The 16,184-nt window shown below is 47.2% G+C and overlaps 1 protein-coding gene across 6 annotated transcripts in view; it reads right to left on the bottom strand.

The window, feature by feature from the left end:
- EBF1 (EBF transcription factor 1) overlaps window positions 1-7,122 on the bottom strand; it is a 447,315-nt gene extending 440,193 nt beyond the window's left edge. For all 6 annotated transcript variants that reach the window (XM_020791311.3, XM_020791274.3, XM_078385600.1 and 3 more), the window contains exons 1-4: window positions 6,653-7,122; window positions 4,511-4,667; window positions 3,795-3,858; window positions 2,792-2,847 (exon numbers count right to left, since the gene is read on the bottom strand). In XM_020791311.3, coding sequence (XP_020646970.1) covers window positions 2,792-2,847; window positions 3,795-3,858; window positions 4,511-4,667; window positions 6,653-6,786 — 411 coding nt within the window. In that variant the 5' untranslated portion in view covers window positions 6,787-7,122. The remainder of the gene's footprint in view (window positions 1-2,791; window positions 2,848-3,794; window positions 3,859-4,510; window positions 4,668-6,652) is intronic.
- Window positions 7,123-16,184: the final 9,062 nt, after the last annotated feature.

Here is a 16,184-nt window from a genome sequence, read left to right as displayed (position 1 = left end):
ATTTATTTTTACTTTAGGAAAATCCTCCTAAAGGTGGTTATGGCTTATTATCTGTATTCCAAAATGTTGCAAATAAGCAGAGGCTGCAATCCTGCACTTAGATTGCTGAAAGCTTGCTGAAGTCACTGTAATTGAAGAGGCTTCAGCGTGTGCAGGATTTCAGAGGCAATGTCTTTTACTTTTCATCAAGGAATCTCACCGGTGAATTGACAATAAATGCAATCATAAGCAAAGTGCCTTGTTATGGAAAGTGCTTTAAAGCTATAGAAACTCAAATAGTGGCTTTCCACCGGGGATCATAATCATGAAAGGGGGAAAACATTATCTTTTGCCTGACTGTCATATGAACACTGCTCAATTATAACAGTTAATGATATTTTTGTGAAATTGCCCTCGCAAAACAGACCTCCCCCGCCAAACATTCAACAGGCACCTGACTCTTTACATCTGAACTCTTAGATTGATGCCAACTGAATCTAGTTGCCACCCTGTACTTTTCAAGATTTGCTGTTTAAAGCATGATGCTGTTTCTCCTTCAGCTCTTACTGGCTCTATACTGCATTTTAAAGCAACATCTTTTAACTAGTTTTATCTGAATGATAGAATTATCTAACGTAACTGGTTTTCTTTTCCTTTCCTTCCCCCCTCCCCAACCCCCCCCCATTGTAAAGCAGCCATCAATAGCAGGAAAAGACTTTAGGGGCATCAAAGACAATGCTCTAAAACAAACTCAACACTCTGAGCTTTCTGGTTTGGTGTGGAAAAGCCACCAAAAACAAAGTAGGTAAAGCAATGAAAGTTTCAGAAGTCTGAAACACTCAGAAGCTGGTTTATACCGCTGGTCTTCTCTGCACTTTGAAGAACAACAAAAACACAGACACACACACAGACACAAACAAACAAACAACCCTGCCCCCAGCACATCACCTCTTCCCATCCTGGGGGAAAGCATCTAAAAGCTACTACTTCATAATTTTCAAAACATTAATAAAACTGTAATCAGGTGTGATGACATACATGACATCTTAGGGAGAGGTTTTTAATTGAACCAGTGCACCAAAAATAAATGCAGCAATTTGACAAAAACACAACTGTCTCCTTTTGTTCACCAGCTTTTGTGTGTGCATGCACGGAGCCTTGTATGGGCAACCCCTACTATGTGCCTATGAGTGTGTGTGTGTGTGCACACACTTGAGCTGTCTGCCTTGAATGTCAGGCTCAAAATCAGTCGGCAACTCAGGGAGCTCTTCCTACTTCAGATTAAAACCAGGAATCCTTGAATGTAACATTTCTAATATCATCATCATCATTACTTATCATCCATGCATACATTTCACTGCCTAGTTACACAGAGCAAGTCTGCCACGATCCAACTGCTGACTCCAATGAACAGTAACCAAATAACAGCAAATCAACAAAAGATAAATGTTTGCCACATTGACTGGCTGCTGTTTTGTTCTCCTCTGTTTGTTTGTTTTATTTCTTTTCATTGGTATAATTAATGGGTGAGGAGGGGAAGAGGGGAGGATCCTGTGATCTGAACGCCCGCGGGGAATAAGAAGCTGCGATTTATTTATTTGGGGGTGGGGGGGCAGGCAGTTACTGTGCCTAATTAAAACTTCGGATTTGGGAGGGGGGGCGAGGGAGCCAGGATTGATGTCTTTCTCTGTTTTGCTCAGAAATAGCCGGCCCTCGCGGCGCGCGTTTGGCCTGACTCCCATCTCAGCCGCTTCTTAGTCCCTCTGGCACCCCTTGGGGTTGCAACGGAGGGGGGGTGCTGCACCCTTAAGGCCTCCCTCCCTTCCCTCTGCCCCGGCCAATTCTAAAAGCCCTCTCTCGCAGCCAAACCCTCGGTTCAGGACAAGGATATCTCCTTGAGGTTGGCACGGGAGAGTCCCCTTTCAGAATAAATGCATCAGTACAGGAGTGGGGAGGTCATCTTTCGGCGGGGGGGGGGGGAGAGGGAGGTAGGACAACCTTACTGGTCTCATTCCAGTTTTAGGTGGGCTCTCGCCTTAGGTTCCAAAGGAGGAAGGAATTGGGGGAGGGGGAAGCCTCTGAGTTGGGTGAGAGAAGGAGAGAAGGGGGGGGGGTCCCCTCCAGGCGTCGGTCCCGCACAGCTTTTTCCCACCGGCACCAGAAGGTGGGCGAGAGGCGAGCGAACCTTCCGATGTCACTTATGCAGTGGCGCTCGCTCTGCTTCTGTGCCTGCTTGACGCGAACGGGCGCCTTCAAGGTGGGGCCTGTTTGCCCCCCACCCCCCGGTCGGTTTTAGGAAGGGTCGGTCGCTCCCTCCAGGCGGGGATCGCACAGAAGGAAAAGGGCGGGGGGGGGGGGAAGGAGGGCTTTTCTTCCGAACACGCTTGGCCAGGATCAACGGCAAGGAAGCCAACTCGGGGCGGGAGAGATCCTGCCAGCCCCGCTGGGTCCGGTCGCTCTTGGGCGGGGGCAGGCCAGAGGTGCTGCTCACTCCCCCCGGGGGACTGGCAGCCCAAAGGCAGCCTCAGGGTCTCTCCGCCTTCTCGCTCAGGGGTCTCAGCCTGGCGGGTCGCCTTCGCGTAAGCCATGCCTGTGACCCGGGTCCGGCCACCGAGTCCCTGGCGCCCGGCCTCTGTGCCGACCCCGCAGGCCTTCTTGGGGCTCCCTCGGCGGAACCGAGCGATTCAAAGGCTTCCTCCTCACCCGGTCAACCCACCTCAATGTTCCTCCTCTCGCCCAATCCCAACGGAGGGCAGGAAGGACGAGCCGGGAATGAACGAATGAATGAATGAAGTGAAGGAGCAGGACTTACTTGTTTCGTCATCGAGTCGATTAAGCGGACGTAAAAATCCTGCTCGGTTCTGATCCCTAGGAGCGGCAGACGGACGAGAAGGAGGAGAGAGAGGCGAGAGGGGAAAAATTAGATCATCCAAAAATCAGGCAGCCTCATTTAGCTTCACTTGGCACAAACTGGCAACACAGACAAAATCTTTTCTTTCAGGAACTTCGTCTGTCAATTTCTTTACGAGCCTCGACCAGAAAGAAAAGCCCCTATTATTATTATTATTATTATTATTATTATTATTATTATTATTATTATTATTATTATTATTATTATTATTATTATTATTATTATTATTATTATTATTAATCAGGCGCAATCACACGTAATCCGGTAAATTGGACTGGGTCGTAAATATATTGGCTCAGCAGAAATAAATTTTCGAAAGCTTTTTTTTGGGGGGGGAGTTCTGCTTTTTTTCCCCTCCCCGTCCAAACATTCTTAAAAATCCCTCATTTTGCTGGCAAGTAAAAGGGGGTCGGAATCTCGTCCCCTCCTTCGGACATCTGCGGGTGCCCCTTTGCCCCCAAACCCACGTTTTCTCCTTCCCTGTTTTGACATTTAGGGGAAACAGCTATTTTTCCCTCTCCCGCAGACAAGATGGGGAGGGGTGTGCGGAAAGTCTTACAAGAGAGAAGTGAGGGAGAAAGAGGGAGAGAAGTGAAAAAGTTCGATTTATTGTACAGCATTTGGTTTGGCCGCGACAAAGGAGGCAGAAAGTGGCGTCCGGAAAGCCAGAAACTGGCATGCCTATAAGTGTGGCCCCGAGGTAAGAAAAAGCGATTTTATTCCGGCTGTTTTCTCGGGGGGGGGGGGCTGCAGCCGGAAAGGGTCTGCTCCGCTCTAAAGCAACTTTTCCTCATTTTCAGAGAGAAGCCGTAGGGTTCCACCACGAGACTCCGCGCCAAGGGAAACCCACTCGCGGGCTGTCGGACTTCGGCAAGAACAAGGCAAGGGGGGGGTGGAGGCTCACCATTGCTGTAGAGGAGCTGCAGCCGGTAATGGATCCCGTTGTTGGTCTTTTCGCTGTTGGCTTCCTGAATTAGAAGGACACACAAATAAGAATGAGGAAGGGGGGGGTGGCGGCGGCGATCACAACATAAACAGCAACAACCCCAAGGCGATCCCGAGGAGCCCTAGATTCCAGGATGGGGGGGGAGAGGGGTTGGTTTCTTAGGCCTCCCCACCCATCCCTACCCGGTTCCTTTCGGTTCCTATTTGGCGGGAAGAACTTCATTTCGGAGTGTCAGGACACCGGGCTGCAAAGCCCCGAAGGGGGGGGGGTCCTCCTAAGGCAAGCAAGAGGCGGGGAAGGGACGCGCCTGGAGGTCACGGGTGCGAGGCAAGGGTGGTCGTGGTGGTGTCCTGAAGTTGCCACACTCCCCGCAACCACGGGGGGGAGGGGGGGAGGGGAAGGAGCCGCAGAGGAACCCTAACAAACCTCCCCTCGCTGAAGGGAGAACGAGGCAAAAAGTAACCCCGGGCGCGTCCGGAGGGGGTAATTCGTAGGATGGGACGCAGGCGATCGAGGGAGTCAAGCGATGTCGCCCTTGTCATGTGCACAAGGGCCGGCGGGCATAAAAAGGAAGAGCCCCGGAAAGGGATGCCGAGGGCAGGGCTCGGCGCTGCAGACCGGCCGGCCGGAGCCCCTTCCCCAACACGTCACGCCCTTCGCACGTTCCCACTTACTTTCTCCTTCTCCACGAAGCCCACGAAGGCGGTGCGCTCGATCTCCACCGGCTGCCCCTGCCGGTCGTACAGAGCCAGCACGAAGTGGAAGAAGTTGGATTTCCTCAAGTTGGAAGGCGGCTGCTTCTCGAAATGAGCCCGGGCCAGGCCCACCCCGCTGCGGCCAAAGAGTCCGAATTAGTCCGAGAGAGAGAGAGACGGCCATGCCACACACCCCCGACGGGAAAGCCGGCAGACCCGCGCACGCTGCTTCCCGCCCTTGGGACCCTCCCGACCAACCGACCGCCGAGAGGGGCCTTCGGAGCGAGGCCGGGGCCGGAGGGGATCCCAGCTAGCCGGGTGGCCCTCCGAGAGCGGCCGACGTCCTGGGCCAGCCTCTGCCGAGGGGCCTCCAAGAGGATGAGGATCACGGTCACGCAAGCCAGGTTTGGCGGGGTGGTGATAGTGGGGACCTGCTTCTCCTGCCACGGAACCGATGCCAGTTTCAGGCCAGGAGGGCAGCTCGCTCGCTCTCGCTCTCTCCCTACCTCAGGTCAACAGACCAAGTGGCCCAAAGAAGGAGGGAAGTCGCTCTGCGCCGGAGGAAGGAAAACTTCGGGGATTCACCGAGTATTGTATTATTATTATTATTATGGCGCTCCTGCCTCACTACCAAACCTGATCAACGCCTGGTTCTTTCTAACCCAACAGCAGAAAATATCCAAACTATTGCGATGATCTATTTATTTTTATTTTTTAAAAATCTAGTCAAAAACTTATTTCAGTCTTGAAGGGGTTCCTCGATCCCCCCCTTAGTTTCTAATGGCCAATTAAACGATCGTCGTTGTCAGGAGCCGCCAGCTTCCTTTCGGAGCGTTGCTTGCTGAAGTTCCCTCAAACTCTCGGCCTGAGCTGTCAGTCAGGCCGCCGTGCGCCTTATCGGGTCGCCCCAGCCTGAAGAATCAAAGCACCACTCTTTCGGGTGATAAACATCCCAGAACAAGTAGCGCGGAAAGCTTTAAATATTTTTACCGTTTCGGCTGACCCTAGAGAACTTGTCCCTTTCCTGACAGGGCTCCAGGACGGAAGGTGGTGGTGGTGGGGGGGAGGGAAGTAGAGAAGCTGGAGACCCCAGAAGATCTCAACGTTAAAACTGAGAGGTGCAGGTCGATCGGTTCCGGCTACATATTTAAAGGAGTGCCTCAGACGGCAAACCTAACGGCTTTTTCACTGGAAAGTACTGTAAATCCAAGGCACGGACTTACTTGGAAATAAGTCCCCCTGAAATCAATCGGACTTCACTTCCATAGACAGGAAGGGGCTGGAAGGTCTTTTTAAACAGATGCCCTGGACTCACCTTTGCTAAAGGCGATGCTGAGAAAGAAGGGGAGCGAGAACGATTTGTGCAGGGTGGTTTCAAACACATATCGATCCCACGGTGGGGAAGAGGCTTTATATAAGGAGGAAAGCCAACACAAAACCCAAACAAGCCCGGCCTGACTTCTATAAAAGTTAACTCTCCTGTTGCCACACAGGGTTATTGTTGTTTCTTTTAAAAGTGAGGCTTTTAAGAGAAGTGGGGGAAACTCTGACAGACTTCCTACGGTTGGCGTGTGCAGGTAAGAAAGGGAAACAGGGAGCCACGGCCAGCTGCTAAAATCCACGCGAGGCACAGGTTTCCCTTCTGAAGGAGAGCCGGGAGCACGAGGAGCCTAGACGCCCACATTTCCCCCCTCCTCGGCGGTCATTCTGAAATGCCACCGTGTTTTTTTGGGGGGGGGAGAGGGGGGAAAGTGAAAGTTGGAGCGGGCGGCAACTCTCTTTGCCCAGTTGGGGGGAAAAAAAGAGGCGCCCCAGTCCCTCGGAAAGGAGGCAAACGAAACAGAAGGCTTTAAAAGTCAGCCGAGATTCAGAGAAACTGATCAAAGCCGGTTCGAAGCCAACGATCCTTTCCAATTCCTCTTTCTCTCATTCTTTTTTTAAAAAGTCGTGCTGGGCTCGCCGTAACGGGAAAGCGCTGCCTATGAGCTGCAGCCCTGAAGCGGGCCGGAGCTCTCCGTGGCGGTGCAGCCGCCGGGAAACGAAAGGAAGGGGAGTGGAAGCGGCGGATGCTGCTGCTGCTGCTGCCGCCAGCCCGCCTGCCCGCCCGCCCTCGGTACGTACCTCTGCGCGGCTGTGTTTGCATCCAGAACGCCGGCTCCCTGCATCCAGGTCCTGACCGCGTTCATCCCCGCGCCCAGGGGCTCTTCCTTCATGCTGCTCCCACTCCTCTGAATGCTTTCCTGAATCCCAAACATGAATTAAAAGCGACCAAAACCCGCTCTTCTTGAAAAAACAAAGTGGGGGCAGCAAAAAAAAAAAAATGAAATTAAAAAAATTTAAAAAGAAAACCTCAAAACAAAAACCGACAACCACGACACAAAACACAACAACAAAGAGTAATGTTGATGACAGAGGAGGAAAAAAAATCGCCGGAGAGTTCTTGCTTTCTTTCTTTTAAAATTCTTTCCTTCTCTCCAGCGGCAGCTGGTATCAAGGCAAATGAAACACAGACACTGAACGCGGAAAGAGAAGAAGCGCGCGGGGGGGGGGGGACGCGGAATCCAACGGAGAACCACAAACAAAAATCACCCCCCCTCAAGGTGGGCGGGTGGGCGGCTTGATGCTCTCGACTGCCGGAGGCGCTCGTTCTCTCCGAGGGTGTGTTGCGGGTGTGACGGGGTGGCCTTTCTCCTTCTGCCTTTCGCCCTTTCTATTTTAAAAAAAATACAAAAAGGAGAATGCTCGCTTCTTGGCCTGCGGGGTTCTCCCGAAGAAGCCGGGGGGGGGGCGGACGAAGTGGCGGTCCCCGCGGCACTGAAGTCCCCCTTCTTTTGGATCGCCGGAGGAAGAAGGCAGTTTAAGAAACAATGGGATCAACTGGGGAGGAGGAGGCGGCTTTGGCGGCGGCGGCGGCGGCGGCGCCCTTGGCTACATCAAGTGTCATTTTCCAGTGACAAGATAGCGGCAAGTTTGCTGTCTCTTTCTCTCTCCCGCGGACGCCTTCCTCGCTCGGGGGGGCTTGCCGGTCTCTCCGCCCGCTTTTCCTCCCAGCCAACGATCGATGCTTCCTTCTCGTCTTTTGCTCTTTTTCTTCTTCTTCTCCCCTTTTTCTTCTTCTTCTTTTCTCTTTTTTGCCCCCTCTTTCTTTCTTTCTCCCTCTCTCTCTTTCTCTTCGGCTTCTCCGCCTCCGCTCTTTCGCCTTTCTTCCCCAGCGCAGGAAGCTGGCTGGCTGGCTGGCTTCTTACACACACAGAGAGAGAGAGAGAGAGAGAGAGGGAAGGGGAGAGGAGAGGAAGACACGCGGCGCGCCTCCGCCGGGAAAGGTAAGCACCGACACCCCCTCGGTGGAAGGCGATCCTCTTGGCTCCTTTCCCTCCCCCCCTCCTCGCCTTCCTCCCCCCCCAGTCCAAAGCCGGAGTGATTTGCAGGCTCTCCCAATGGAATCCACTTTGACTAACCTCGCAGCGCAACGCGAGCGCCCCAGCCCCAATGGGCAGGGGGGCGTCACCCTACGGGCCCGGGACCGCCCCCTCTCATTTGCATAGCGTCGCCACTTCCTCGGCCTCGCCACGCTGGCCAATCGCCGGGTAGGAGCGGCGAGGCCGCTGCCGCGACCGGGCGGGAGGGAGACGCCCCCCTTATTAGCATCTCCCCGCCCACCACCACCACCGCCACCTCCTCTCTCTCTCTCTCTCTCTCTCTCTCGGCCAGGCAGGGCTGGAGGAGAAAGTTGAGATTGAGAGCCGCGGGCGAGGCAAGCTCCGCGTGGGGGGAGAAGGAGGGCGCCGCGCGGGGAAGAGATCGCGGTCGGAAAGGCAGGCGATAGGCTTGGCTCCAGCCGGATCGTAAGCCGCGCGCTTGCCATTTGGGAGCAAAACCCTGCGAAAGTTTTGTGTGGTTTTTTTTTTTTAATCTTAATTTATTTTGGAACGCGGCGTAGCGCTGCGCTCCCTCGATCCGATCGCAGCACACATCGACCCGGGAAGGTTTCCCACGTACATAAGGTAGCCACGATTCGGTGGAAGTTCCGAGTTGTTGAAAAGAGGTCGTAAGAGAAACGAGCCCCTCTTCTCTTCGCGGCCCCGCAACGCCGACGCAATACATCCTCTTTTCGTGCCTCTGCCTCGACACCAGCCTCGAAAAGTTTAGTCGCGAAACGGGGACGATGAGCCTAAATTTGTCCCATACAGTGCCCCGCCCTACAAATAATAATAAATAGTCGTCTGAAGTACAGGCGTTCGTCAGTGACAGGCTCTTCAGTCCGCTGATTTTAAAAGATAATAAACAAGTTATTAAACATTGAATCAATGAAGATGACTTGGTATAAGTGTCACCCACCTAGCCAGCATGTTGTTTTTCTTAAAAGGGGTAACAGGGTTGTTACATCTCATTTCTACAGCCGGTGCTGGAATAGTTTTTCTTCATCATCAAAAGATTAATGTAATTTATTTTTAATTTATAATCCGACGCGGTGGTGAGCCAGACAACCTAACCCAACCCCAGTAGACGCGCCGTGTAGAATAATCGTAGCAAGATACTGGTTTCGTATATTTATCAATTTTTAAAAAACAGTGGTTTTCGTAAGTAGCCACTGTGTCTCTTTTTTCTTTCTTGGCCCTGAAGAAATAGAGAGACTTTCTAATCTGACAAGGAAGTATCTTTCCTCATTCTCAAAAAGACTTTAAAATGGTCACCCTCGCTCCCCTCGATCAATGTTTTAAAAGTACCTATTTGGCTCAAAGTGTTCCCCTTTCGGTCCGGGCAAGGTCGGAGGTCTGTTGGTGGAGGCAGAGAGAAAGACAGAAAGAAGGAGAAAGAAGAAGAAGGGAAAAAGAAAGAAAAGGAGATTCCCCTCGTGGAAAGAACTCTTTCCCTCGAATCGATCGATTTCCTTGTTCATATAGCAAGCTTATTGTTTTTCATTATTGTTAGCCGTCGTGCTGGAAACACATGTTCCGATTTGGACGCCACACGTTCAACTGGAAGGCGCAATTGGGGGGTTTAAAAACAAAGAAATGTCGCCCCCCCCCAAAGTAATTTCTCCCTATCTTATTCTCTTTCCTCAAAAAGAAGGCGGGAAAAAGAAGACGAGAAAAATTGAAATCAACGCAAGGAAAAAAGGAATAGCTTGCTAAATGTTTTGCTAGCCCACACATCCATTCTGTCAATTACCCAAGCGTCACCTTTCTTTCTTTCTTTCTTTCTTTCTTTCTTTCTTTCTTTCTTTCTTTCTTTCTTTCTTTCTTTCTTTCTTTCTTTCTTTCTTTCTTTCTTTCTTTCTTTCTTTCTTTCTTTCTTTCTTTTCCTTCCTTCCTTCCTTCCTTCCTTCCTTCCTTCCTTCCTTCCTTCCTTCCTTCAGGAACCGGCCCTGCTCGAAGTTTCTGTACGTCGAATTCACTCCACCGCCCAGGGTGCCCGTGTAAATGCACGTACCCCTCGCTTCGCTTTCTCTACCGCCCTGGTGGTCGCCTAAGCGGCCGCCAGCCAAGAACACGGGTGTGGGCTCCCTAACTGTTCGGGTTCCCCAAAAGGAAGCGAAGTTCCCCACCCCGTCAACGAACTCGTCAGAATTTGTTTACCAGCCTCCCCCGCCGCCGCCCGCCCCCTTCCGCGCAAGAAACCGTGAAGCGGGATCTAGCAAAGCGGGGCTCTTCCTTCTTGGGTGGCGGGGTCTGCCTTTCCCTCATATGTGGTGCCCGAGAGTCGTTTGGCGGGCGCGGGGCGCGAGGCGAATAAAAAGTCTCCTTTGCCCTCAATGAGGATCAACCAAACTCTTCCACTCTAGTCACAATAGTCGGTGGCACTTGAACCGAAACAAGTTTTACTGGGAGTGAGCTTTCCTCCAGTAGACCACGTTTCCAGATGCACCTAAAGACATCCGCTTTTCAGTCTTCAAGGTGTCACAAGTTTCTTCAGTTTTCCCCTCAAGAGACTAATTGCCCTCTCCCCCACTCCCTTAATGGCTCCAGGAGAAGATATGGCGCATCTCCTGAGGTGGCGCCACGTGCTGTCCTCGTACTCCTCGTACCCTGCCCCCTTTCTTTCTTTCTTTCTTTCTTTCTTTCTTTCTTTCTTTCTTTCTTTCTTTCTTGTCGAAGACAGGCGGCTGGAGTTGAGAATGACTTAGGATTCCTTGGCAGTTCTTTACACACGGAAGGAAGAGGAGACGGTTGGGAAAGAAAAATTCCTGACTGAATTCAAGGCAGTCCTTCCTGCCTGCGTTGTATGCATATGTATGAAATACAGGTGTTACATCTACATCGTTCAGACTTTAAGATACAATATCTACATTTGGACTGTAATACATTGAAAAGCCTTTCCCTGCCCTATTCAGTCGTGTTAGAATAAAGATAAGATGACAGACAGATGTGAACACAAACACATGCTCTCTCACACACGTGTTTATAAACTGACAGAGATTGTGATTTCACTAATTTCAGAGAGTTGGCATTAAACACTAGAATTTTTTTGTATCTATTTCTGTTGGTGTGCATTCCAAGGAATGTTGAGTAAAGAGGGATGGAATTGCCTTTGAAATGCTGTAAGTTAAAAGGTCCCGTAGAAGCAAAATTCAGTTTTATTTTACTTTTCTCCACCTAACAGCTATTTAGACCAGGAGTGCTAGCTCTGGTCAGTTACAGAATAGACAGGAAGGATAGACTGAAAGAGGAATCAGTATTGCCATGTGCATTCACATCAGAGCATAGAGAATATGCACAAATTTACATGGTCCAAAAATAATTCATGCATTGCCCTCTTACAAGAACCAATGCCTACTTGAAGCCACAGCTGATCACAGATAGTTTGCACATTTCTGGGGGAAATACACATGGCCCCTGTCTAGATTTTGAACATTTCTAGAGCAATATATAAGTCTTTAAATGGAGAACACACAAGGTGATTTTAAAAATTGCATTTATCTAGCTGCTGCTGTTTACTTGCATACATTCTCTATTATTGGAAGACTATCCCTTGTAATGCGAAGTGAAAGAAAGTGGTAGAGAATGTGCAGGAACAGGGAGCATGGATAGGAAAATCCTCACCTTGTCCATGTGACATACAACTTATATTGTTGTATCCTGCACAATTGTCCATGAGAGCCTGTGTTCATGTTGATTCATCATTCAAATAATACTTATCACAACACATGCATAATCTGTTTTTCCATTGTGATGTTCTAGGATCAAGATTTGCCTAGAAGCCCCAGTACTCAATCTGTTAGCTTGCTCTTTATAGCTCAGATTTGAAACCTGGTTACAGTTACTGGGCAGTGAAAAAAGGATCATCTGCACATGCTTAAAAACATTTTGTTTTACCGCTGAAATGAAGTGCATCCCAAATGTTATTTTTAAACTTTTTCACAAATGTGGTGTCAGACATTCTCAAGGTGCTAATGGAGGCTTAGATGTGTTAGGAAAAATCTGTGTTGTATCTATATTTGACAGTGTTTTAATATTTCATATTGGTCATGTGATATTTGATTTCATTTGACAATCAACCTGAAATGGCATTTAATATTTGACTGTATTACTAGTTAATAGAAAAGTTGCAATACCACCACATTTTTCAAACGTTAAAAGAATATATTCCATAGCAATATCTGCCAGGAAACTGTATATTCTGCAAGACTGCAGAAAGCTTTGAGGAAAGTTCTGCATACTTCACATGGGTCAACGTTGGGTATCTCTAATACTGTGCATTATCTGTTTTAGCCTGGAACACAGTCAACATTCCACTGTGCTTGAAAACTGAGGAATAAGCTCCATGCTAGTTGCAAGATTGTCTTTCAGCTCTTCTTCTCATGGAGTACCCCAACACCCCCATCCAAATAAATTTAGAAAGGACCCAGAGTTCTCAAGAAGATATGTTCAAACCCACAAGAATATGGAACATGATTTGTTGGGTAGCACAAGAAAATGTGTTATTAGATTATATTTAATAGGTAACTCCTAGGTCTGAACTGGAGTAGACCAACTAAAAGGAGAGGCCAGTATCTGCTTGAATGGTGACATTGGCACATTGATAACGGCACAAGCTTTGGAGGAGGACTGTCTTCAGAAGTCACTGTAGATAGTATCTGTCAGGTACTAAGTCATGTGATTCAGTGTGCAATAGATAATGTTTACAATATAGTGACGCCTTGCAAGACAAAAATAATTCGTTCTGTGAGGCATTTCATATTGCAAAAATTTCATCTTGCAAAAACATGGTTTCCCATAGGAATGCATTTAAATTTAATTAATGCGTTCCTATTCATCTTGCGAAGCATAGCCATTAAAAATTTGACTTGCAAGTCACCAAAAAAATCACAAAACATTTTTGTCTTGCAAGTTTATCGTTGTGCGAGGCTTCGTCTTGCAATGCATCACTGTAATTTATTTACTTGAGGCAATTTGCCTTCAAACAGTATGCCATTAGCCTTTCTTGTAGTGTATGATCAAGTCAGAATGGACCTTTATATGGCTTTCAAGATAAGTGAGATATTTAAGGAGAGGTATGATCCATTGTGCCTCATGAAAGTACAGTCAGCCTGTGTGGCCGGGGGAAAGCTGCACAGCCCTGGGGCACCCCCTGAAAAAGGAATGGCAAATCACTTCTGAGTATTCTTTACCTGGAAAACCCTGGAAAAGGTCACCATAAGTCAGAATTGACAGTACATGATTAATATTATTCTAGATATACAGACAGCCTGGTCTGCTTCTGTGCATGCATGTGAGTCTGTATATACAGACAGTCACTGACTGGACTAATTCATTTTAATGTGTGCTAATGTAAATATCTGGTGCATATGTAGAGTTATTTATAAGTATATACTAATAAAAGTGAAAACAATGGAATAGTAATATAGGACGTACCTTTGCTAGTCTGTTGCAACACATGACACCAGAAATAGTTATGTAGCCCCTCTAAGACTATTTTTTTTATTTTCCCTCAAACTCTTGAGCATCTAAGCACTCCATTCATCTGAAGAAGTATGCTCAGACACACAAAAGTGTGTGAAAAATAGTCTCAGAGGGGCTGCATGACTATTTCTGGTATAAACAGAAATATTTTGTTCAATATGTGCTGTGGTGTGTGCTGCTCTGGGTGTCTTTGGACAGACGAACAGCATGTAAATTGAATAAATAAATAAAACAATAATAATGGGAAACTTTGATTCTAAGGTCTAAAGTGAGGTCATCAGAGATGCAATTAGTTTCATGATGCCCTGGGGAGGGGAGGGGAGAGGGCGTACATATGCTCTAAGTGCTGGTATGATCTTGCCTAACATTGTTAAAGCTGGCAACTATATTCTTGGCCACTTGAACAGACCTGGAGAGCAAAAGTTGCCAACAAGCTCATTGCATTGATCTAATCCTTACATTTCTCTGACTGACGCTCCTTTTCTCTTGCTGTGTGCAGAACCCTGAGAAAGAAACACATGGTGTAGGTTTAAATTGCTTTTAATTGTAAGCTGTATCTCAGAATTGAGCAGCTGAGCCTGGAAATGATGCAATTATTGTAGGTGAGAGGAGCTGGGGTGGGATCACTGAAACCCAAGGAGGGACAGCATGTACTTGGCATGGGAATGCATTTGATCCAGTGCTCATGTAAGGCTACTCAAGCCTTTTGCAGAACTCCAGTCCTGGAAGTAATAATTCAGTAGGGGGAAAAATCATGAATTGATACTAAAAAGAAGAAGAGATTGGAGGTCAAACAGATGCTCCTAAATAAAAAAAAACATTGACCTAGATTCTCAAGTTTTATCATTCTGTATGATTTTGGCTTGGAATGAGGAATTTTGATTTTGAAAGAGAAATTCGCATTTATTTTAGTTGATGGAGAATTTCAAAGCAAAACTCAAGTCCTGAGTTTAATCAGCATAATGGTTTCGACTTAAAATTATATTATTCTAGCTTATTGATTCTCCTGGTTTGACTAGGAAGCCAACTGTGACATATCAACTAGTGTGGCATGTTACTGTACAGATGTTGTAACAGGGAAAATGACATTACATGTTTCCATGACATATTGTCTCAACAAATGCACCAGGAGTTAAAGCCAATTATAATTCCAACTGAAGTAGACCCATTGAGATGACTGGGTCTGTCTAATCAGTATGAGTATACACTCCATTGTTCAAAATCCTCTTGTGTAATTACTTAGGCATAATGCTAATGGCAGTAGCCAGTGTGGTGTAGTAGATATAGTGACAGACTAGATTCAAATCCAGGCTGTTCCCCATAGGCATAGATATAGATATACTAACATTTAGAAGCCCATCATTCTAGTGAGTTCAAAGTGTCATAGATTGCTCTGGTTTTCCTCACTTTATTCTCACCTAAGTAGCAATTCTGACTGAGAGGCAGCGACGGACTAAGGACCCCTCTGTGAATTTTATGGATCAGTGAAAACTTGAACTTGGATATTTCAAGTCCCAACACTACACCTGTCCCCTACTTTCCAGCACCCCATATATAACTTTCTTGAGTGTACATTATTATGTCCTACAAAGCACGGTCATGCCAATGTTGTTCATTTTCAGGTTCCAAATGAATGTGTTTGGGTTTAACCCAACAGAAAGGTCGTGGCAAGAAATAAAATTTGAACAGAGGAAATTCTGCAAAAACAACAACAAACCAGGTAGTAGCTCTCAGAGTTTCATGTGTGTTTTGCAGCAGCCGATCCACCCTTGTTTGTTTTGTTAAATATGTTTTTACTTTGCTTTCTGTTACGTGGGCCAAAGCAGTTAAAAGCAACTAAAACTCTGAAAACCCTCAGCTATATTCCTGGCTTTAAATTGGCCAAAACACAATGAATTCTTGTAGCAAATTTCTAAATGCACTTGCAAAAATGAATACCTTGCATTTCCTTTTATTTTTTTACAGGCTTTTGAGACCTTTGAAAAAAAAAGTTGTAACAAAGTTCTTGATCACAGGTCCAAATCACACTTGAAATTAATTTTAAATTCCTCTAGGCTAAACCTTAGGGTGCTCCAGCCACACAGCACTGCTAATAAAAATGAAACAACAGCAACAACAAAACAACAAATCAAAGTTGATCCTGGTTAAAATCTTTTAAGAAGGGGTGTGAAACCCAAGAGTGCAATCCTATACAGAAAACAAGACCCATTGAATTCAGTGAAAGTTACTTGTAGGGACTGGCACCTTAAATACCTCTGGTAGAGCATGTAAGCATAATTGTTATTGGTTGTAACATTTTCCTATCATTTTTGTCAGATGGCTGGATTAATTGATATTTCACATGCTTATTCATTGCCCTGCTTCAACAGAAATAGTGGTGATGACTGGTGCATCAGTGCACTTCTAAAAACAACCTTTACCTGAATAAATGAATGATGCCGGGGACCTCAACCCAATTTGAGATCACCCAACAGCACAGATTGTATGAAAAGAGGAGAAGGCACCTGGAGAAGCAGATGTTCCTAAGATGAAACAATATGAAGAGAAGCATGCAGGTTGCAAGGAAAAAGCACACACATATATATGTGAATGTACAGAATACATTTTAAAAATTAGCAGCTCTTCATGACAACATGAAGAGTCAAATCACCTTTTGCATTTTGAACTCAGGGGATTTGTTCCCCCTCAAATCTGAACGGTAGATCTGTACACTATTCCATGTGTGTTCCTTCAAAACAGTGTGTGATGAA

The sequence above is a fragment of the Pogona vitticeps genome, chromosome 2 (genome assembly GCF_051106095.1).
Source record: "Pogona vitticeps strain Pit_001003342236 chromosome 2, PviZW2.1, whole genome shotgun sequence".
Classification (NCBI taxonomy): Eukaryota; Metazoa; Chordata; class Lepidosauria; order Squamata; family Agamidae; genus Pogona; species Pogona vitticeps.
Note: the sequence above shows the minus strand (reverse complement) of the source record. Positions and strands in the feature narration are given on the sequence as shown.